At 39.1% G+C, this 24,420-nt stretch overlaps 1 protein-coding gene across 1 annotated transcript in view; it reads right to left on the bottom strand.

The window, feature by feature from the left end:
* LOC100378717 (hamartin-like) overlaps positions 1-24,420 on the bottom strand; it is a 56,071-nt gene that overhangs the window by 3,795 nt on the left and 27,856 nt on the right. The window contains exons 8-17 of the mRNA XM_085492299.1: positions 22,352-22,473; positions 19,800-20,450; positions 17,629-18,358; positions 11,807-11,853; positions 10,644-10,777; positions 9,650-9,813; positions 8,019-8,115; positions 6,881-6,976; positions 2,272-2,407; positions 842-999 (exon numbers count right to left, since the gene is read on the bottom strand). Coding sequence (XP_085348425.1) covers positions 842-999; positions 2,272-2,407; positions 6,881-6,976; positions 8,019-8,115; positions 9,650-9,813; positions 10,644-10,777; positions 11,807-11,853; positions 17,629-18,358; positions 19,800-20,450; positions 22,352-22,473 — 2,335 coding nt within the window. The remainder of the gene's footprint in view (positions 1-841; positions 1,000-2,271; positions 2,408-6,880; positions 6,977-8,018; positions 8,116-9,649; positions 9,814-10,643; positions 10,778-11,806; positions 11,854-17,628; positions 18,359-19,799; positions 20,451-22,351; positions 22,474-24,420) is intronic.

Below are 24,420 nucleotides of genomic sequence, written 5' to 3'. Positions count from 1 at the left end.
TAAATGTTGCAGTATTCAGCATGTTAATGTGTTACCCACCCAGTACAGAACTTTCTTGAACAAAGTCTAATGCAGACGTGTAGAAAAACCATCATCTATCTTATTCTAACCAAAATATGATTGATATGTTCAAATGTTTTTTGGGACTTAAATAGCCACCAGTTTGTCAGAGGTAAAATGAAAAACAAATGTACACGTATAACTATTGCAGAACCTTACTTTGGAATTAAGGGGTACTTATCTTCCAAGAACAAAATTTATAAAACGGCTTTAGCATATAGAAACAGTGCACCAAGGCAATTGCATTTAATACCCCTGTAAGTTCATGTCCTATTATGTCGTCTTCGTACCCATTTTTTTTTTACAGCTCAAGCATGCTCAAGGAAAAAATGAAAATAAAACCAACTTGACTCCCAATTATTGTCTGCGTTTACAGTTTGAATGAGATCGATCAAAGACCATCTGAGATACAACTCCAGACCCCAAATTAATAGTCCCTGTTTTCAGACGGTGGCTGAATGGGAACTAATAACTGCAACTTAATCATCTGAGGTGAACTGAAAATTACTAAAACTTTCTTGCTGTAAATTATTTTTTTAAACATGTCCACCAACTAGAAAATACAACATAAATCTTTCCATATTTGGAATTTACATTTCCTAATAAGGTCAATCAGTCAATCAAATCAAAACTTAGTGTTTAGTGTTTTACAGAACGGCCATTATTGTTTGTTTTTATGACTTTCAACGTTTTAGAAAGCCACAAAATGTAAGTATACAAAAAAAATATTATAAATATTTGTAATTTAGAATAGATCAATAATAACATATAATTAATTCACCTGTATCTGCCCTTTTGAAAGACTCTTGACATTTTCAAGAAATCGTTTTTGTTCTGCAGCTGTCATTTCTTTGTTGGACAGCGTAGCTTCTAATTCACTTATCCTTGATGTGTAAGCACTAATCTGTTGAGTTAAATGCTGAACTTTATCTTTGTAACCTGTCAATTAAAATAATATAAAATCACACAAGGAAATAAATCCTTCTATACCATTCCAACAATGACATGAGGTACATGTGTAAGCAGGACAACCCCACAGATTTCACAGGGTAAGCAGAACAACCCCACAGATTTCACAGGGTAAGCAGGACAACCCCACAGATTTCACAGGGTAAGCAGGACAACCCCACAGATTTCACAGGGTAAGCAGGACAACCCCACAGATTTCACAGGGTAAGCAGGACCACCCCACAGATTTCACAGGGTAAGCAGGACAACCCCACAGATTTCACAGGGTAAGCAGGACAACCCCACAGATTTCACAGGGTAAGCAGGACAACCCCACAGATTTCACAGGGTAAGCAGGACAACCCCACAGATTTCACAGGGTAAGCAGGACCACCCCACAGATTTCACAGGGTAAGCAGGACAACCCCCACGGAATATGTCAACAGAGGCTGGTCTAGAATTGGTCAAGATTATTGGATTTTACTAAAAGAATAGAACTATTGTAACTATAGTATATATTTTCAAACCCAACTACATTTATGTTCAGTTTGTTGTAGGTTCCATGGGACCTGTCACAAATCCCAGAAAAGTTTACTAGGCGATCAGAGTTATTTCAATGCCATGACAGTTGATAATGTCGCTGTTCTAGTTTTTGATTGCTGATTTGTCTGTCCTAATGCATGTTTAAATACATTATGCCCCATATCTAGTATGTTACCAATAGTCACACTGTACCAATTAGCCGTATCCATAATCATTGAATATAACAAGACTGTCATGCATGTACTGGCTTCAGAGGTGATATCTAAATATTTATAATAAGTATCATAATGTGCACGCGCCATCGTTGTATGTTGTTGTTGCTGTCGTCTACTGCTATTTGATCAAGTGCCAGTTGTTTGAACGATGTTGTGGAACGGGGAAGACGATTTTTGGTTTTTGTCGACGATAATATTGACTGGGATTTCATTTTAGAAGAAGGGGTCATCGTGGCTTAGATGATATTGCAAAAGACATAAATGCGCATATAGACCATAGAAATAGCTCTGTGATCCATGACATGTATGTGTACCAAATGTGAATAGAATTCATCAAAGCATGTGCAAAATATGACAATACATGCACGCACACACGCATACATGGAATCGAAATTACTATTTACCGTTTTCGAAACTACCGTATGAATAGACTATGACTGGCAATGATGGATAAATCTCAGGGACTTGACTTAAAATTCATAAAAATTACTTTTACAGTACTTACAAACCAACTCTTCTTTGATATTTTTTTCAATTATCAGCTTTTCATCGTTACTACACTTTGTGTTCTCTTTGGTTTTTTCTAAAACCTTTTGTTGAAATTCTGACATTAGCACCAACTGCTTCTTAAGTCTGGAAACCTAGCAAAAAATAAAGATCAACTATCTCCATGTCTTATGCTGAAAGCCCAGTCACAAGAAATCACAAAAACTTCCATGCTAATGAATAAATCTTGGCCAGTGGGGTTGATATCCCCATTTGAGTCTGTGTCAGTCTTACATATTGAGTTGGTTTGGTTTTCAACAAAAAGAAAAGCAAAATCTTTATACAGGATTCTGACGTAAATTCGCCTTAGGCCATTAAATGGTTTGGGTTTTTAAAAAAATAAAATAGAACCAAAAAAATTGCCCAGTTTCGGCAGTTTTTAAGGTGTTTTTTTTTTATATTTTGGGAAGACAAATTTAAATTCTAAATGGTACTTTTAAATCTGTTGTCAAAAAAAATGTACAATATAACAAGCAATCTGCGTGAAATGATACACCATACCATAGGTAACTCTGTTTGAAATCTGATATTTTTTATTTCTAATTGATACATTGTATGCTTTTTATGATTAGATCAGGGAGAAGGCCTTGTTCAAGTGGACGGGGCTATTGGGATAATCTCCTTGACACACTCATACATTTACACTCTAAGGACGCAAACAAAGATTTTCATTCCCAAAATAATAATTTAATTAACGATGCCAGTAACAATTTAGCTGCTGGTGATTGTTACTAACTTAAAACAAAGTCCAACATGGTCTCACACTCACAGAGGGTCGCGTTGCGCAGTTTGCAACATTGGGTTTCTTGTCACTGACCAGGAATTCAAGATATCCTACGCAATTGTCCCTTTGAAGTCAATATCGCATAACATGTTTTATGACATGTTCAAACCAAACAGATCTTTTCAAGGCCACTACATCTCCTAAGAGTATACAAACTACCATGTTGTATTTTCAGATTTTATTTTTACCTACTTATTTTTACCCAGGATTTTCACTTGGGCTCAAATAAAATGTTTGTGATGTATTCATCGTACCAGGTTTGCTAAAGAAGAAAAATGACACTGGGTGACAATGTAATAAAATTTTAGGGGTCTACTTTTTAATTCAGCATCTCAGGTGCCTGGAAACCCCTGCTGTGCGTAGAACAGTAACTGTAGCAACAAGAAAAATCAAAGAAAGCTTAGAAAGAACTCCCATGTGCTGAGAGTATTGGAAACACATTAAATATAATTCGAAATTACTTAGCTGAAAACTAATTATGCAAATCAGAAAATTAATATGACCAGATTTGAGTGTAAAACTAATGAGGTCTGCGCAATGTAACAGAAAATCTATGTCTCCAAGTTTAATTGAAATGTGATTAGAACCAAAAAATTATGAATTATTATGCTTATTAGGGAATTAATATGAACAGATTTTTACCCCAAACTAATTAGGTTTGTACATTGTCCTAGAGCATCTTTGTACTAAGTTTTATTGAAATGGAATAATTAGTACCGTGAAAACTCCAAAATTTCGACCCCTCTAAAAATTCGAACGCCTATTTATTTGCCGGGTTTCGGTGTTTTATTTACCTCCAAATTTTCGACTCCACTAAAAATTGACGACTCATTCTTATTCGAAAATTGCGACCAGTTTTAGTTTTCCCCCAAACGAAAAAAAACCCGATGTGAGCGTTCAAACGGGACCTTCCTCGAAGGCATGAATCCGGGTTTCTGATTGACTGAGAGATTTTTATTTTATTGGTAACGAAAATATATTCTAAATAAACGAAGTTTCAAATAAAAACGAACACAAAAATCTCTGCATGCTGCGTTTCTGAATTGTTGATTATTACTGTACTCAGTAGTGATTATAATAATGTACACAAAATAAATTTGTTGAATGGTTATGAAATACAAATAAAAGTCAACTTAGTTTCATCGTAAGCGAATGATTCCGGTCTCGTATAAACGTTTGATGCTGTAGGATATCCGCCATGTTCTCTTAGGTCAAATAGGTCAAATCGCTAATTAACCAATCAAAAAGCTGGATGATGCCAACTTGTTCAAATTACCATAGCTTATTTAAATATGTTAATGTTATTGAACGCAATGCGGAAGAGATTGATGTTGTAGTACGATATTTTGGCTTGGATTTTGATGCGAAAACGGCATGATTTTTTTTAAATAAAAAAATTAGTTGTTTTTAAAAAATAAACTGGTCATCTGAAGAATAATTTAACATTGTTCACAGTGATAACAGCTCATTCTCGAAAGGAAGCTTACCCGCTCACGCTAGTCACGATAAAAATCATACACGTGTACTCTTGAATAGACAGACGTCAATGACTACGGTAAAACTTACTCTATTTTAGCCGGCAGGATTGATTGAAATGTCCGAAAAATGACGCCAAAATACACCTTAAAAGTCCCATTTTATTTTCTTAAATCCCATTTTATTTTTTAATCCAAGGGCGAATTTACGGCAGAATTTGGTCCCTCAAATAAGGGACACGTGAGCTTTGATTCTAACCGGATACATTGCACTGGGTCGGGGAGATAGTTTGCTAAACTTCCATGTATCTTTTGTCCAATGGGTACCTGTACTTCGAACATTCGCAAGTTTTCCTAGGTAGTGCGAGACAGCTTTGTCTTTTGACCTATTAGTTTTGTGCTGACCTCTTCTCCGCATCTTGATGTTTTGTTTTGCTTGTCATAATACTCACTGATTGATGACTTTGTTTAGATTTTGAGTTACAACTCGGCCACGACATTTGCTTTTACCGTGAAACATGAGGAAGTTTACGTCAATTGACGGACATTGCATTTTTTAAAAACTAATGAAGCACACTGTCTATCATCCCCATTTTTTCATTTGCTGATTTCTATTCTGAAAAATTCGACCGTCCGAAAATGCACCTTAATTTTGACTCTAAAAACACGTCACATTTCTAACACCAATTATTTAAAACCGGTCGAAATTTTGAAGTTTTTACGGTACTTTAGATATCAGTATGAAAGCTTAAAATTGGTTAATTATGCAAATTAGGTAATTAATATGTACAGATTTTAACCCACAATTATTCAGGTCTGTCTATTGTCCTACAGCATCCATGTACATTCATTGATATGTGATGTATAGTAACCTGAGATATCAGTGTGAAAGTTGGTTAATTATGCAAATTAGGTGATTAATATGCACAAATATTTACTGGAAACTAATTGGGTCTGCATAATTCTAGATTCATTAAAATGTGATGATTAGTACTTTAGATATCAGTAGAAAAGCTGAAAATTAATTATGCAAATTAGGTAATTAATATGCACAATTATTTACCCTAAAACTAATCAGGTCTCTGCATAGTCCTAAAGGATCTATGTACCAAGTTTCATTGAAATGCGATGATTAGTACTTGAGATACCCGTGGAAAAGCTGAAAATTAACTAATTATGCAAATTAGGTGATTAATATGCACAAATATTTATCGAAAACAATCAATCTCTGCATAGTCCTTGAGTATGTAAGTACCAAGTTTCATTGAAATGTAATGCTAACTACTTATATCAAATGCTGAAAATTAATTAATTATGCAAATTAGGTAATTAATATGTACTGATATTACCATAAAAACTATCAGGTCTGTGCAGTGTCGTATGACATCTATGTACCAAGTTTCATTGAAATGTGATGATTAGTACTTGAGATATCAGTGGAAAAACCGAAAATTGACTAATCATTATGCAAATTAGGTAATTAGTATCCACGGATTATTACCAAAAACTAATCAAAACCTAGCATTAGTTCAGAGCATCTATGTACCAAGTTTCATCAAAATCCAATGAGTGGTTGTTTAGATATCAGTGGAACAGTCATGGAACCACTAAAAAATAGCTAATTATCATGCAAATTAGGTAATTAATATGCACGGATTTTTGCCAAAAATTAATCAAATCTGCGCATATGTTCAGAGCATCTATGTACCAAGTTTCATCAAAATCCAATGAGTGGTTCTTTAGATATCAGTGGAACAGTCATAGAACAGCTAAAAATTAGCTAATTATCATGCAAATTAGGTAATTAACGAGCATGGATTTTTACCAAAACCTAATCAAATCTGCGCATTGGCCCAGAGCATCTATGCACCAAGTTTCATCAAAAACCGATGTATGGTTCTTGAGATAGCAGTGGAACAGTCGGACACACATACACACATACACACACACACATACACACATACACACACACTAACTGCAAAGACTCCCATTTTGTGCTTCACACATGGGAGTCAAAAAGTATAAAATTTTAGATTAGCTTCCTCAATAGTTTCTTTTGTCTTGAGTGATCCAGCTGCCGGCGTTGAAAGTCTGCATCAGTGTATTTCCCAATAAAAATAGAAACAAATATTTGATGATTATTTTTTTAAATTTTGAACCTCAAATAGGGCCCACTAGTCGTGAAATTGCTCAGGGCAATTATTTTGATAGGCCAATTTACGGCAGAATTCCATACGATGACAATCACAGCGTGCACGAAACTGAACACTGCCTGCCATGGAATCCACTATTATATACAAAACCTTTACCTCAGCTTTATACAGATCTGTCATTGCTGCTTTCTCTTTCAAATCTTCAAGTTCATTGACAACATTAAACAACTCAGCACTGGTCTTTTTTAATTCCTGAAATGCAAAACTAAAATTAATGCTCTATACTGGATTCAATATTTAAAGCCAATGTGACTAGCATGAATGAGTCAACTATGTTTTCACAATGAACTGTTCTCATCGTGAAAGTCTTCATAATTCTAATTGTTAATCACCATGTCTCCAACTACACATTACCTCAAGGCTGTTGGGTGTGGTCATCTACTGTAAGGAGGTTAATTATTCACTGGGTTTTAATTTTGCTTATTTTGCTGACTGGAGAATGCGCTAAATTAAAACCTAGTGAATATGTAAAATTTTTGCATGGAACACATTATCTAAATGATAAAACCGTAAATATAAAACCCACTGAATATCCCTGAAATGGTAAATCAGCGAAATTTAAACTCAGTGAAAATTTGTCATTTTACAGTATTGTGACATACAGAGAAGGTTGTCTACAACCAAGAGAGTAACCAATCTAACAAAGAGTTATGGGGAAACCAGGATTGTCTTTGCATATTACAGCATATGACATGATGGCAATGTGTACGAATCCTCAGCAGCCGCTGGCTTGTTAGCTGTTGTATATATCTAGTAGCGTCGTTTATGTGTGGGCTTCGAATATGAAGACAACATTCAAAGGTGCTGAACGTGACGTTGCATGTAACGTAAATTTTAATAGACCTCATTGTGATGAATACGGAACAAAAGTCCAATGCATGCGCACTGCGTACAAAATATGCTAATTGCCTTTAACAAGGTTATGACGTAGTCATATCTCATGAATATTATTTGAAAGTGAAATTATTAATAGAAAGCATTTAGTATGAAACACCGGAATCATGTATATCATGTCTATTGTGGTTATTTGAAGACTGTAAATGTTTTCTATCATACTAAACTGGTCACCAAATTTACCAACTGCTTTTTCGTTTTACAATGAAATCTAAATGAGCTACGGTAAGCCAAAATAGGTCTCAACTGTATACAGCGCCACCAGTGGCTGTTCCCGGCTCCATCCAAAATATCTAACCAACATTAATTAAGCACAGTGCAATGTTGAATCATGCCTAACCTTTGTTAGCTCTTCAATTTCTTCTTCCTGTTGTCTTAATTTGCTTTCATGGTCTTTACTTTTCAATTCTAATCTTTCTTTGTCTTCCTTATGCGACCTACAACAGAGTGGGTATGTGATGTGAATAGAGCTGTGTTTCCCCGTACACAACAAACATACAGCTAAGCAAATGTCATGGTTGTTGAAAATTAACTTAGCACAACAACTACAATCTTGTCTGAAGTATTAAGTAGTTGATGACCTTGACAGTAGTTGATGACCTTGACAGTAGTTGATGACCTTGACAGTAGTTGATGACCTTGACAGTAGTTGGTGACCTTGGCAGTAGTTGATGACCTTGACAGTTGTTGATGACCTTGACAGTAGTTGATGACCTTGACAGTAGTTGATGACCTTGGCAGTAGTTGATGACCTTGGCAGCACGTAAAAAAATTTTGTGACATACAATGTACTCCTGACATTTTATTGGCACAGTTTTGTCACAGAAACTATATTCCAAGTGTGCCCAAGAGAAGTCACAGAAACCATATTCAAAGTGCGCTATATTCCCTCCAGTTCTTCAAAGCCTCCATAGTTTATACCATCCATGCACTGAGATTCATATCTGGTATTGTGAAAATGTGCGATTTGGTACATTTTGGCCGTAACATATTCTTTGAATCCCATCAAGTTATATATTTTTAGAAAGCTTATTTTTCAAATAATATGAAATAAATATTCCAACAAAAAAATGAAACCGTGTAATCACGTGATCACTGTGCAATAAGAGAGGTGCTATTTTCGAAGAAACCGAAATAAGGCCACGTAAATGATGTTGATACTATACTAAAAGGTTTGAATTTCCCAGTTTGTCTACTGTTGCGTGACCTAGATTTTGACCTCATAACACTTTTTAAAAACATCATTGATAACCGAGAAATAGTTCTATCTCAGTTTGTATTATTTTAAAAAGTTATGCTATTGAACAACGCTGTTAACTTTTTTGAGAAAGGAAATGGCACCAATGACAGACATGAAAGTCCAGCTGAAAAAATAGTTTGGGTATCCTAGGAATTTTAACATTTTTTGTGCATTTTTTGGACATGTTTTGGACATGTTTGAGACATGGTTGGGACATGGTTGGGACATGGTTCGGACATGGTTCGGACATGTTTAGGCCATGTTTAGGCCATGTTTGGGACATGGTTGGGCCATGGTTGGGACATGGTTGGGACATGTTTGGGACATGGTTCGGACATGTTTAGGCCATGTTTAGGCCATGTTTGGGACATGGTTGGGCCATGGTTGGGACATGGTTGGGACATGTTTGGGACATGGTTCGGACATGTTTAGGCCATGTTTGGGACATGGTTGGGACAACAAACACAAAGACATACGTCTGTACACTTAAAAATTTTAAATTTTTATCACAGTGAAATAAGCTTAAACTAGTTGCCATTGCCAATGACCCAGAAAATAACATTAGTAATTCTGATTATTACTGAATAAAAATGTCCCAGGCACAGGTTTTTTTGGCAGGTGAGCTAAAAGGAGAAACAGATAATTATTTTTTTCCTGGCCTAATCAATGATATTTGAAGACAGCAAACAAAAGATCATATACTCAGCTACGTGTATGTGCAGTTCACTTACCTCAAGAAAGCTTGTTGCTCTTTTGTAACATTGTTATTAAATTCTTTCAATCGACTGTTTTCTTCTCTTAATTTAGTGACTTCTATTCTCATGTTCTCGTTCTCCTTGTCTTTACATCTCAACTCATCCAGTCTAGTAGCAGCAATTTCTTCCATGGCAATGGCCTGTACAAAATACATTATTGGATAGAAAAGCCAGGTTCTGACTTGACTGCTTACTTTAACATTACCAAAATAAAGTTGCTGCCTTGGAGGATGTAAATATAATACAGCACTGAGAAATTCATATTAAAGCGAGAGGGTCGTCACCTGCGCACGCCCGGGAGTTGAGTCCCAAGCAACGATAACAACACACGCTAAAAACGCAAAGGCCCATGGGTAGATGCTTGTTTGTAAACATCAACATGCTATGGCCATCTGACACATGCGCAGGTGACGACTCCCCCCGCTTTAATCAAATATTTTATATGGACATGAGGTTTGAAGCAAAGATTTTTAAAGATGGTGAACAACAACTGATAAAAAAACAATGAATATCTTAATTTAGCCTTTTCACCACCAGTTCCCTATTTTAATCACAAATTCTCAAAGTAGTCCTGTTTATAGTCTGCACTTTCCTTTAGAGATTGGGACAAAAATAGGGTTCAATTCAAGGAATATTGAAGAATATAAAAAAAAGTGCAGATAAATTTAGGCAAGAAAGTCTGGTGGTGAAAAAGTTAGGCATCACATATCTCAATCTTTCGTGATGCCAGAATCTGAGTATAATTTATGTTTTTCGTAGTCACTGATGCCTATTCAAGTATACAATGTTTTATTGTGATGAGCTGAGTGGCGTTCAACAATTAAGAAATTATCCCAGTGAAAAGTGTTAAATACTTTTACTAAAACTATTATCCCACAATTCATTGCAAATCATAAGTCTTTTATTTCTGATAACCAAGAAATTGGAAGACAGTAGCATCAAAACTATCCCTGCATTGCGTTTCACCCACCTTGTGCGTTTTTCCCAGAAGTCTTCTATTACGCTGAGCATGGAGTTCTCGCTTATGACGCTCGTACAACAATTGATTGTGCAGTAACTGAACTTGGCCTTTTAGTATATTGATTTCATCAGGCGGGGGTGGCCCTATAAAAAAATAATGATTGTGAATCTAGATGATACAATATGCAGAAATCAAAACAAATAATTTAAGTGTATCATTCAATAGGTTTCATACTCCAGTCAGCTGATATAGAAGTTTGTAGTAATATATTATCAGTAAATATGTGCAGCTAATTTTTGTACAAGTGATTTTTATTACTACATTTACTATGATGATACATTTGATTACGTCTCAATATTCTGGTTTATTTTTGCTCATCTTTTTCAGGGGCCGTACCAGAATTCACTGATTAATAATACGTGTCCAACGAAAAGACATAAGATTTGATCCTTATTTTTTCAAACATTTTGCTCAAGGTAATATGTAGTTGGTTAAAAAATAATAAAGAAATTTGGTGATTTGTTGTATAAGTCTTTGTAATTTGTTGTGCAAGTCTCAGTGATTTGTTATTTATTACAAGAAAGTATTTGCCTTAACAAAGCTATGTGTAGTGCTATTTTAGTTTTTGTTTAGTCATTTGTTTTTACAAATTTAACGTCTTCATGAATAAAGTCATATTATGTCATGCTTTTATTGTCATATGAAACACTACAGAAATGTTGTCTTAATCGTTCAACAGATCCTTTGAGATCTACATGTACCTGGGTATACAACTCAGACTACATCTCCAAAATGTTTTAAAAACTGTTGTTTTTTTTTGCATTCTTCTGACGCACAAATAAATACGATGACATATGTAAGTATTGTATGCTTTAATTTTTATGTGCAGTGTGTCTTGAAAACGTGTAATTCAAATCTGAATGAAATTAGCATAGGCATGTCTAAGAAACAAAGTGATGAAATGTTGCTTTTTGTTTTGGGGGGAACAAAAATGGCCGCCAGTCAGTCAAATGTCAACAAATTCAAAACACATATTACATTTATAATCATTATGTCTTGTCTGCCCAGGTACGTCAGACGAATAAATTCAGACTTGCATTCATAAGCTACACATTATTCCCTGCAACACAGAACCGCTTTATTTGAAAATGATAAACAATCATAAAAGTTACCTCCAAAGTGAGTCCAATTTACTGATGGCTGGGACGTCAATGGTAGTCTAAAAACAATACAATTACACTCTAATTATGACCATGAAAATAGTGAATATAACAAGTCATTAAAAATGACACAGTCCCCGTTAAATGTTTGAAAGTTCTCTTTGTGTTCATCATATTAAAGCGGAGGGGTTGTCGTGAGCGTGTTCTTGAAACTTGAGTTCCAAGTGGCGTATACAACAGATTGTTTATTTTCATCAAAACACGTGTTCTGTGTAGTAGTAATATGGCAAAAAATTAAAACAGCCGTAATTCGGCCATCTTTGATCTGATTATGAAACAAACTGATATGTATGATGTATGTGCCAAATATGAATGAAAATGGTACATAAATTGTGGAAATATAGTAGTAAGGCCAAAAGTCAGATGGCTGTCAATCGGCCAGCTTTGACCAGATTTTGAAACAAATTGTCATGGACATGCATCCTAACATGTATAAACATGTATGTGCCAAATTTGAATGGAAACTGACAGAGCACGTCCAAGATACCACATAAAAAAAAAACAGGATGCCTGCCAGTCAACTATCTTTGATCCAATTGCAAAATAAATCGTCATGAACATGTATCCTAACATGTATAATCTATGTACCAAGTTTGAATGAAAACTGACAAAGCATGTCCAAAATACAACATTTTCAAAAAACAAGATGGCTGCCAGTAGGCCATTTTGAATCGAATCGCTCAACCACTGCATATGCATATGTCCCACATAAGGTTGCTAGGCACATGCAAATAATGAAAGGAATTGGTCAACAGGATTCTGAAATATGACTCTGGACAGACTGACGCATGGACATACGGACACACGGATGGACGGACAGACAGACTCAGGAACTCACGGACGGTCAGGACATGTATCCTAACATGTATGATCTATGTACTAAATTTGAATGAAAACTGACAAAGCATGTCCAAAATATGACATTTTCAAAAACCAAGATGGCTGCCAGTCGGCCATCTTTGATCCAGTTGTGAAATAAATCGTCATGGACATGTATCCTAACATGTATAATCTATGTACCAAGTTTGAATGAAAACGGACAAAGCATGTCCAAAATACAACATTTTCAAAAAACAAGATGGCTGCCAGTCGGCTATTTTGAATCGAATCGCTGAACCACTGCATGTGCATATGTCCCACATAAAGTACTAGGCACATGCAAAGAATGAACGGAATCGGTCCAAGGGAATCTGAGATATGACTCCGGATGGACGCACAGACGCACAGACACACGGACGGACGGAGACCGAATTATAAGTCCCCGTTTTCGGACTTCGTCCGAACGGGGACTAATAACAGTTATGGGCACATGTACTACATTTGAACTGAAATATTTCCCAACAAAACAATGTGTAGGACAAGCAACTCCACCCACACTACCCAAAATGTAGCAGTGTTTCCCCAGAAAATTGTCTCAGGGTAATGGCTAATTTGCATAATGTACTGGTAATTTGCATATGTGAACAGTAGATAAGCAACCTCACGGTCAAAATATTTATCGTTCTTGCCGTATCACAATGTATATGGTTGTTGCCATGGCAATTACAATTGTTATCATCTGGTTACGAATCCCATACAGTTCCACCCATGATATCTACATAATAAGTATCAGATCCAACCACTTCCCACTACCCAAGATGTAGGACAAACCACTTCCCACTACCCAAGATGTAGGACAAACCACTTCCCACTACCCAAGATGTAGGACAAACCACTTCCCACTGCCCAAGATGTAGGACCAACCACTTCCCACTACCCAAGATGTAGGACCAACCACTTCCCACTGCCCAAGATGTAGGACCAACCACTTCCCACTACTCAAGATGTAGGACCAACCACTTCCCACTACCCAAGATGTAGGACCAACCACTTCCCACTACCCAAGATGTAGGACCATCCACTTCCCACTACTCAAGATGTAGGACCAGCCACTTCCCACTACCCAAGATGTAGGACCAACCAATTCCCACTACTCAAGATGTAGGACCGACCACTTCCCACTACCCAAGATGTAGGACCAGCCACTTCCCACTACCCAAGATGTAGGACCAGCCACTTCCCACTACCCAAGATGTAGGACCAACCACTTCCCACTACGCAAGATGTAGGACCAGCCATGTCCCACTACCAAAGATGTAGGACCAGCCACTTCCCACTACCCAAGATGTAGGACCAGCCATGTCCCACTACCAAAGATGTAGGACCAACCACTTCCCACTACCCAAGATGTAGGACCAGCCATGTCCCACCACCAAAGATGTAGGACCAGCCACTTCCCACTACCCAAGATGTAGGACCAGCCACTTCCCACTACCCAAGATGTAGGACCAGCCATTTCCCACTACCCAAGATGTAGGACCAGCCACTTCCCACTACCCAAGATGTAGGACCAACCACTTCCCACTACCCAAGATGTAGGACCAGCCACTTCCCACTACCCAAGATGTAGGACCAGCCACTTCCCACTACCCAAGATGTAGGACCAGCCACTTCCCACTACCCAAAATGTAGGACCAACCACTTCCCAGTACCCAAGATGTAAGACCAACCACTTCCCACTACGCAAGATGTAGGACCAGCCACTTCCCACTACCCAAGATGTAGGACCAACCACTTCCCACTACGCAAGATGTAGGACCAACCACTTCCCAGTACCCAAGATGTAGGACCAACCACTTCCCACTACCCAAGATGTAGGACCAGCCACTTCCCACTACTCAAGATGTAGGACCAGCCACTTCCCACTACCCAAGATGTAGGACCAACCACTTCCCACTACGCAAGATGTAGGACCAACCACTTCCCACTACCCAAGATGTAGGACCAACCACTTCCCACTACCCAAGATGTAGGACCAACCACTTACCCATTGCCCAAGATGTAGGACCAACCACTTACCCACTGCCCAAGATGTAGGACCAACCACTTACCCACTGCTCAAGATGTAGGACCAACCACTTACCCACTACCCAAGATGTAGGACCAACCACTTCTCACTACCCAAGATGTAGGACCAGCCATGTCCCACTGCCCAAGATGTAGGACCAACCACTTCCCACTGCCCAAGATGTAGGACCAACCACTTCCCACTGCCCAAGATGTAGGACCAGCCACTTCCCACTACCCAAGATGTAGAACCAATCACTTCCCACTACCCAAGATGTAGGACCAACCACTTCCCACTACCCAAGATGTAGGACCAACCACTTCCCACTACGCAAGATGTAGGACCAACCACTTCCCAGTACCCAAGATGTAGGACCAACCACTTCCCACTACCCAAGATGTAGGACCAGCCACTTCCCACTACTCAAGATGTAGGACCAGCCACTTCCCACTACCCAAGATGTAGGACCAACCACTTCCCACTACGCAAGATGTAGGACCAACCACTTCCCACTACCCAAGATGTAGGACCAACCACTTCCCACTACCCAAGATGTAGGACCAACCACTTACCCATTGCCCAAGATGTAGGACCAACCACTTACCCACTGCCCAAGATGTAGGACCAACCACTTACCCACTGCTCAAGATGTAGGACCAACCACTTACCCACTACCCAAGATGTAGGACCAACCACTTCTCACTACCCAAGATGTAGGACCAGCCATGTCCCACTACCCAAGATGTAGGACCAACCACTTCCCACTGCCCAAGATGTAGGACCAACCACTTCCCACTGCCCAAGATGTAGGACCAGCCACTTCCCACTACCCAAGATGTAGAACCAATCACTTCCCACTACCCAAGATGTAGGACCAACCACTTCCCACTACCCAAGATGTAGGACCAACCACTTCCCACTACGCAAGATGTAGGACCAACCACTTCCCACTACCCAAGATGTAGGACCAACCACTTCCCACTACCCAAGATGTAGGACCAGCCATGTCCCACTACCCAATATGTAGGACCAGCCACTTACCCACTGCCCAAGATGTAGGACCAACCACTTCCCACTACCTAAGATGTAGGACCAGCCACTTCCCACTACCCAAGATGTAGGACCAGCCACTTCCCACTACCCAAGATGTAGGACCAACCACTTCCCACTACGCAAGATGTAGGACCAACCACTTCCCACTACGCAAGATGTAGGACCAACCACTTCCCACTACCTAAGATGTAGGACCAGCCACTTCCCACTACCCAAGATGTAGGACCAACCATTTCCCACTACCCAAGATGTAGGACCAACCACTTCCCACTACCCAAGATGTAGGACCAGCCATGTCCCACTACCCAATATGTAGGACCAGCCACTTACCCACTGCCCAAGATGTAGGACCAACCACTTCCCACTACCTAAGATGTAGGACCAGCCACTTCCCACTACCCAAGATGTAGGACCAGCCACTTCCCACTACCCAAGATGTAGGACCAGCCACTTCCCACTACCCAAGATGTAGGACCAGCCACTTCCCACTACCCAAGATGTAGGACCAACCACTTCCCACTACGCAAGATGTAGGACCAGCCACTTCCCACTGCCCAAGATGTAGGACCAGCCACTTCCCACTACCCAAGATGTAGGACCATCCACTTCCCACTACCCAAGATGTAGGACCATCCACTTCCCACTACCCAAGATGTAGGACCAGCCACTTCCCACTACCCAAGATGTAGGACCAACCACTTCCCACTACCCAAGATGTAGGACCAGCCACTTCCCACTACCCAAGATGTAGGACCAACCACTTCCCACTACGCAAGATGTAGGACAAACCACTTCCCACTGCCCAAGATGTAGGACCAACCACTTCCCGCTACCCAAGATGTAGGACCAACCACTTCCCACTACCCAATATGTAGGACCAGCCACTTCCCACTACGCAAGATGTAGGACCAGCCACTTCCCACTACCTAAGATGTAGGACCAGCCACTTCCCACTGCCTAAGATGTAGGACCAGCCACTTCCCACTACCTAAGATGTAGGACCAGCCACTTCCCACTACCCAAGATGTAGGACCAACCACTTCCCACTACCCAATATGTAGGACCAGCCACTTCCCACTACCCAAGATGTAGGACCAGCCACTTCCCACTACCCAAGATGTAGGACCAACCACTTCCCACTACGCAAGATGTAGGACCAGCCACTTCCCACTACCCAAGATGTAGGACCAACCACTTCCCACTACGCAAGATGTAGGACCAACCACTTCCCACTACCCAAGATGTAGGACCAACCACTTCCCACTGCCTAAGATGTAGGACCAGCCACTTCCCACTACCTAAGATGTAGGACCAGCCACTTCCCATTACCCAAGATGTAGGACCAACCACTTCCCACTACGCAAGATGTAGGACCAACCACTTCCCACTACCCAAGATGTAGGACCAGCCAGTTCCCACTACCCAAGATGTAGGACCAGCCACTTCCCACTACCTAAGATGTAGGACCAGCCACTTCCCACTACCCAATATGTAGGACCAGCCACTTCCCACTACCTAAGATGTAGGACCAGCCACTTCCCACTACCCAAGATGTAGGACCAGCCACTTCCCACTACCTAAGATGTAGGACCAGCCACTTCCCACTACCCAAGATGTAGGACCAGCCACTTCCCACTACCTAAGATGTAGGACCAGCCACTTCCCACTACCCAATATGTAGGACCAGCCACTTCCCACTACCCAAGATGTAGGACCAGCCACTTCCCACTACCCAAGATGTAGGACCATCCACTTCCCCACTGCCAAAGATTTAGGACCAACCACTTCCCCACTGCCAAAGATTTAAAAGAATGTAGGTGTGTACAGTACCTACCGTCTTAGTTCATCTCCATGTAAATCACTTCCTAGCTCTATGTGGCGATCAAGGATTTGTGGTGGGGACATAGCTGATACAGAAAGATTCAAACTCCCATTCATTGATGAACCACTTGGTGATGTGTAATATTGCTGCGAGGATTCCATGTACTCTGACATCATAACTGGTGGTGCTAAAGCCGCTGGCAAAAAATTCAAATACGACATGATGTGCGAGTTCTGCATTTCATTGCCTGTGACTTGTGAAATATCATTTTGTGTGGAGATATCGCATTGTTCTCGGATAGGTGTAAAGCTACGGTCATCGGTTCCAACACACACGTCTACCATAGCAGGGTTCTCAAAATATCTGTCCTGAAAAGCGTTCTCAATGAGTCCTAGTTTTTCAAAAGGAATTGGTCTCTCAATAGAACTCCTACCTGAATGATTCTGTTCCAGTTTATTTAACCTACGCTGAAAAAGTTTTGATTTTGCACTAACAGGATCGCTGCTGGATCGAATTCGAAAAAAATCATCAATTTGAGAGCTAGAATCACTACAAAAATTGATTTGTGGATCATCATGGGTAGGATCGTGATAGAACTGTTTTTCTGGAAAGCTAGAGGGTCCTGTAAGAAACTCAGTGGTACTTTTAAAAGGAGTTGAACTTGATCTGTCCACATCATTATTCTCGCTATCTGTATCATGGGGCGTGTTAACAATGGCAGATATTTCTTCATTCACATCATCTGAAACAAAAATGAAAGTAAAACAGCATGCACATAATGTACTCAACAAGCAGTTCTGTGTCCAGATTTTGATGAGAAAACAGCATGTTGTTGTTTTTTTAATAATAATTAAAAATTCTTCTAATAAAAAAATTAGTTGTTTTTAAACGATAAACAGAACATTTGAGGAACAATTTAACATTATTTACGGTGATAACAGCTCATTGTCGAAATGAAGCTTACCCATTCCTGCTAACCACAATAAACATTGTATTCTTGAATAAGTGTCAATGACTACGGTAAAAGTCAAGTTAGACTAATTTAGGCATCAGAAAAGATTGAAATTTTTGAAAAATACCTCCTAAATTAGAGATTTTACGGTAATCACAGTAATTGTATGAAACTAGTGTATATGTACTTTATAATTGATTACATGATCATGGGTCAGGAGTGAGTGTTGTTTTGACGAGAGTATTGTGTTTTACATTCCAAATTAAACAGAACATTTTTGCAAAGTTCAAAAGCAGTTAAAAATGACTTAAATTTGACAGCATTAGTTACTGGGGTTAAATGACGCTAAAGAAACACGGTATATACCAATATATGTGACTTTCAGAGGGCATGTATGAGTTGCATTAAAACAAGCTGCTAGGCTGGTTGGTGATTCGCTCCGCACAAAAAACAAGCAACATGTTTATGGCTGTTGCCATGGTAGGACACGAAAACCGGGCTACATATACAAAGTTTGACAAAAAGCATTCAGTCTTTAGAAGTCACTTCACTGCACATACTCTGCTGTTATAATTATTATTTCCGACAATTTTGCGATTGCAATTTTCTAATTTTGATTGAATGCACCATTTACAATGTCGGCGCCTGTGATCACTTGTCAGTGCACAACTTAGCCAAAATAAAAATGAACCAAATCGACCTGGCCAAAAAAATAACAGAAGGGTTAAAATGCTGTTCCTGGTTAACAGTTACCCCAACTATGGGGTCAAATTTCTCGGTAATAAAAAAAGATATCAAAAAATTCAAATAGTAATTTTGTGCCCACATTCAAGCTGAGTAGAATGAGCTATGTCTGAGGTGTTTTATCATAAATTTGTAGGAGATACATTTGGTGCAAAGCTATTCAAAGATCATTTTTTTGGCTGTTGCTATGGCAATATTTTTCACATTTTACTTACTAAATAGATTGAAAATGTAACCTGTCTGCCAAGTTTGAGCAAAATTGGCCAAACCAAAAAAATCATAATTACTCAGGGGAAAACCCTAGAAAGCTCGCACACACACGCGCACACACACACACACGCGCGCGCACGCACGCACGCACGCACACACACACACACACACACACACACACACACACACACACACATACACACACATACACATACAAACGTGATTTTAAAGGCAATCCTAGAGTAGCGAATCGCCAATGAATGCATCTAAGACTCACCATCTTCTTGACCTTGTTCCATTGACTTTGACAAACCTTCTATTAGTTTGGGTAAGTCCTTGACTGAAACTTTCCTCTCCCTCTCCTTCACTTTCAACTCATCCCTTTCCATCTGCATCTCTTCAACTATGTTTTCATCAAAACTCTCCTTCTTTGATGTGTCAGTCTGTCTTTCTAGAACTGTTATCAGTGATTCATATTTAGAGCTTGTTTCTGAACTTTGGTCGGATTTTTTAATTTCCTCGCTCTGGGGAGGGGGTGACGGAGTGTCCGATTTGGAGAGAGACTTTGTTAGTCGAGTAAGGATGTTAGCTTTGCTTAGAGGTGTTCTCCTGCTTTCATCCCATGGAGTACCGTACGTGAATATATTGGCTTGTGTTGGTGTGGTTACATTCACAGATGTTGGAGTAGCTGGCACAGATGAATACAATGACCCTGATAGGTCAGCTACACTAGAGGAAGGAGATATTTGACAAGGAGGGGTGGACAGGCCGCATAACACCGAGGGACTCCATACTGATTCCATTTCACGTGACAGAGAAGGTTTTAAGTTTTTTTTGGGAGTAGTTGTTAAGCTTGATTCCAGTGATTTGGGACTGATAATGGAGTGACTACGATGTTCTGATGATCCCTCTTCGGAGGCGGTATTACCTGTCAAATAAAAACACACAACAAAGTTGTAAACCAATTGTTGAAGATTATCATGGGCTGATGAGAGAGATGTTGTATGCTGATGACTTGGTCTTGATGGATGACACAATGGAGGGATTGAGGGAGAAGTTTGTGAAATGGAAAAAAGCATTTGAGAGTAAGGGTTTGAAGGTAAATCTGGGAAAGACAAAAGTGATGGTGAGTGGGACGGAGGAGAAAGCCTTGGTGAGTAAGGTTGACCCATGTGGCATGTGTGGAAACGAGGGTAAAGGCAAATTCAGTGCGGTGTGTGAAATGTGGGAAGTGGATACATGGGAGATGTGCAAAGATAAAGAGGGTGACCCAAAGATTGGCAAGGGATTTTGCGTGTGGAAGATGTAAGAATGGAGTTGGAAGGGTGGTGGAACAGGAAGAAAAGTTGTGTGATGAGGTTGAGTCAGTGAAGGAGTTTACATACCTGGGGGACAAGGTAAGTGTGGGTGGTGGGTGTGAGGCGGCTGTGACAGCTAGAGCAAGGTTTGCTTGGGTGAAGTTTAGGGAATGTGGAGAGCTACTATATGGGAAGAGATTTCCCTTGGAGATGAAAGGAATAGTTTATAAGAGTTGTGTGAGATCAGCATTGCTGTATGGGAGCTGGGTATTTTAAGGAGGACGGAGAGAGCGATGGTGAGAGTGATGTGTGGGGTGAAGTTGATGGACAGAACGTTAACTGAGGACTTGATGCAGATGTTGGGTTTGAAGGAAGCGGTAGATTGGTTGGCGAAGGCAAATGGGGTACGTTGGTATGGGCATGTGCTGAGGAGGGAGGATGGGCATGTATTAAGCAGGTCCCTTGATTTAGAGGTGAGTGGTCCAAGGAAAAGGGGAAGGCCAAAGAAGACGTGGAAGATGCAAGTGGAGGAGGAGAGTGGGAAGGTTGGGATGAGGATGAGGGATGCTTTAAATCATGCAAAGTGGAGGGAGGGGGTAAAAGCGATTGCCACTAGTTCAAGGTGAATCTGGCCACCCTCGTCTTCGGGGACCAAACCGGATTTAAAATTCTGGACTACTACTACTACTATCATATCGGTCTTGGATCATGTCACTCATCACAAAAACTTGGTGTGAATATTGATTTTTCATTTACCAATAATATTCATCATATTGTTGATAAGGCTATTCTTTATTTGGACTCATCAAGGCCACCTAATCAATGAATGTACTTGTTCATCCCATTGTTTAGTACAATACATTTATTTTTATGTTATTGGTGTAACACAATCAAATCACATAATATGAATACATGTTTTTAGGATGGCGCAATTGCGATCCTTGTGAATTTAATGGCATACAGGCCTTGTATGCATGTAACTTGATAAGTTATCTCATTGTACATGGTTTTGTCAAAGCAAACTGGTGAAAACCTGAAGGAATGATATTCATCATGTAACTCAAAGCATTGGTTTTATTAATCTTTTTGCGAGTAGTTTTGCAATTTTCTTGTATTCATTCAGTTTATAGACTTGATAGTTTGTTTGTTTGATATTGTGTTGTATTTTATAGTTTCATTTACGGAAAAATTTGTTTGGGTAAACCAGGCAAAAATGAAATCGGAAAGTGATGGCATATACAAGTTACACTGGCCAAAAGCTGACTAACTATGCAATTTAATACTCAATCACAATTGAATCTACACAGTGATGTGTGCTATTTAAACTGATGTACATATCTGGCAACTTTTGCATTTAATATACAACACATGACATGTCAAATTCAACAAACAAAATTTTACCAATATAACGTTAAAAATTGCCATTTTAATCTTAATTTATTTTTATTAATTTTCATTACTAATTGATAAATGGTGGACAATGGGAGATTACTGATGAAGAAATGAATAACAAACAATCACACTGACTTACTAGATACTTTACACACTGATTTGGGTGTCTGTAATGAGCCAGCCTCTCTAGTGGACTCGTACATATCCAGTGACACTTTGGCACACTCCATTACAATGTCATGACTTTCCATTTTTATCCACCTGCAAGAAGTAATCAAAGAAAGCTTAGAAAGAACTCCTGTGTTAAAATCTAATTCAAAAAACTAATTCATTAAAAACTAATTCAAAATTACTTGTACTTGAGATATTGATGAAAACGCTGAAAATCAGGTAATGAATATGAATATGAATATGAATATGAATAGATTTGATTATAAAACTAATAAGCTCTGTGCAATGTAACAGGTGTCTGTTTGTGCAGCTACGGTGACATGTCTTACCTGGAGGTGTCTGTTTGTGCAGCTACGGTGACATGTCTTACCTGGAGGTGTCTGTTTGTGCAGCTACGGTGACATGTCTTACCTGGAGGTGTCTGTTTGTTCAGCTACGGTGCCATGTCTTACCTAGAGGTGTCTGTTTGTTCAGCTACGGTGACATGTCTTACCTGGAGGTGTCTGTTTGTGCAGCCACAGTGCATGTATGTAAATGTGTCGAAATGGGCGTAGTGCGAGTGGTTAGTGCTAGTAGCACTAATCCGAAAAAGTACTAGATCTAGTGCTAAAATGGCACTAGATCTAGTGCTAAAATGGCACTAGATCTAGTGCTAAAATGTGCACAGTGCGAGTGGCATTGTTATCGCATTGTCAACGATGTCGAATAATAGGAGGGGCATCAACAACCACTTTCATATTCAAACTACAAACAGTATAAAACATCGGCAATATACGCGAGATATCCATAATAATACTTTCTTTATATGCCGTCGTAAATTAGCCATCCGAAAATCTCCCTGGGGATTTCACGGCTGGTGGGCACTTATTTTGGGCTCAGAATTTCAAAAAATAATCATCAAATATTTTTTGGGGACTTCCATTTTCATCATTGAAGTATCTAACTAAGCAGACTTTCAACACCGTCAGTTGGGCCACCTAAGACGAAAGAAACTATTGCAGAGTTAACAATAATAATTAATAATTCTTGTTGAATTAAAAAGTAGACCGCCTGCAATTTCATTACAATATCGCCCAGTGTCATTTTTCAAATACATTTGTTTTTATTTTATTGGTAACGAAAGTATATTCTCAACGAAGTTTCAAATAAAAACGAACACAACTGCATTGCGTAGTAGCAAATGATTATGGTTGCGCAATCCGGTCATGCTGCGTCTCACAATTGTTGAATATTATTCAGTAGTGATTATAATAATGCACAAAAAATAAATTCGTTGAATTGTTATGAAATTCAAATAAAATTCACTTAGTTTCATCGTAAGCATATGATTCCGATCGCATATAAACGTTCGATGCTGTATGGGTATCCGCCATGTTTCTTTTGCATGAGTTGAGCTAATAGGTCAAATCGCTAATTAACCAATCAAAATGCTGAAGGATGCCCATGTGTTCAAATCACCATAGCTCATTTAAATAGGTTGAACGCAACGCGGAAGAGATTTGCCGATGTTGTAGTACGATATTTTGGCTTGGATTTTGATGGGAAAATGGCATGATTTTTTTTTTCAAGTCAAAAAATAGTTGTTTTCAAAAGATGAACTGAGCATCAGAAGAATAATTTAATATTGTTTACAGTGATAGCAGCTCTTTGTCCAAACGAAGCTTACCCATTCACGCTTGTAACAATAAACACGCTCTTGAATAAAAATTTAAATCACCATCCGTGTTGAGGGACGGTGCTTAAATAGACTATTTTAGGCGTCCGGAAAGATTGAAATGTCTAAAAAATTACGCCAAAATATTTAAAAACTGCCGAAAAATCGCCGCATTACAAAACTACGGTCATCACGTATGCGCACTGGGTTTGTTTAGCTGTGAAGGGTTAAAATACGCATTTCACAACCGGAAATTCAACAGACTAACTTGTAACTTCACAGATTTCGCATGTTTTAATTATTAGCAACTGTAACAAGAACAAAATTTCGAGAGTCTAGAACAAATAATAGGACTCCTAAAAAATACTATTGCTGAGAAAGTG

Source organism: Saccoglossus kowalevskii, chromosome 17, assembly GCF_978046115.1.
Source record: "Saccoglossus kowalevskii chromosome 17, keSacKowa6.1, whole genome shotgun sequence".
NCBI classification, from domain to species: Eukaryota; Metazoa; Hemichordata; class Enteropneusta; family Harrimaniidae; genus Saccoglossus; species Saccoglossus kowalevskii.
This window is presented reverse-complemented; position numbering and strand designations above follow the sequence as displayed.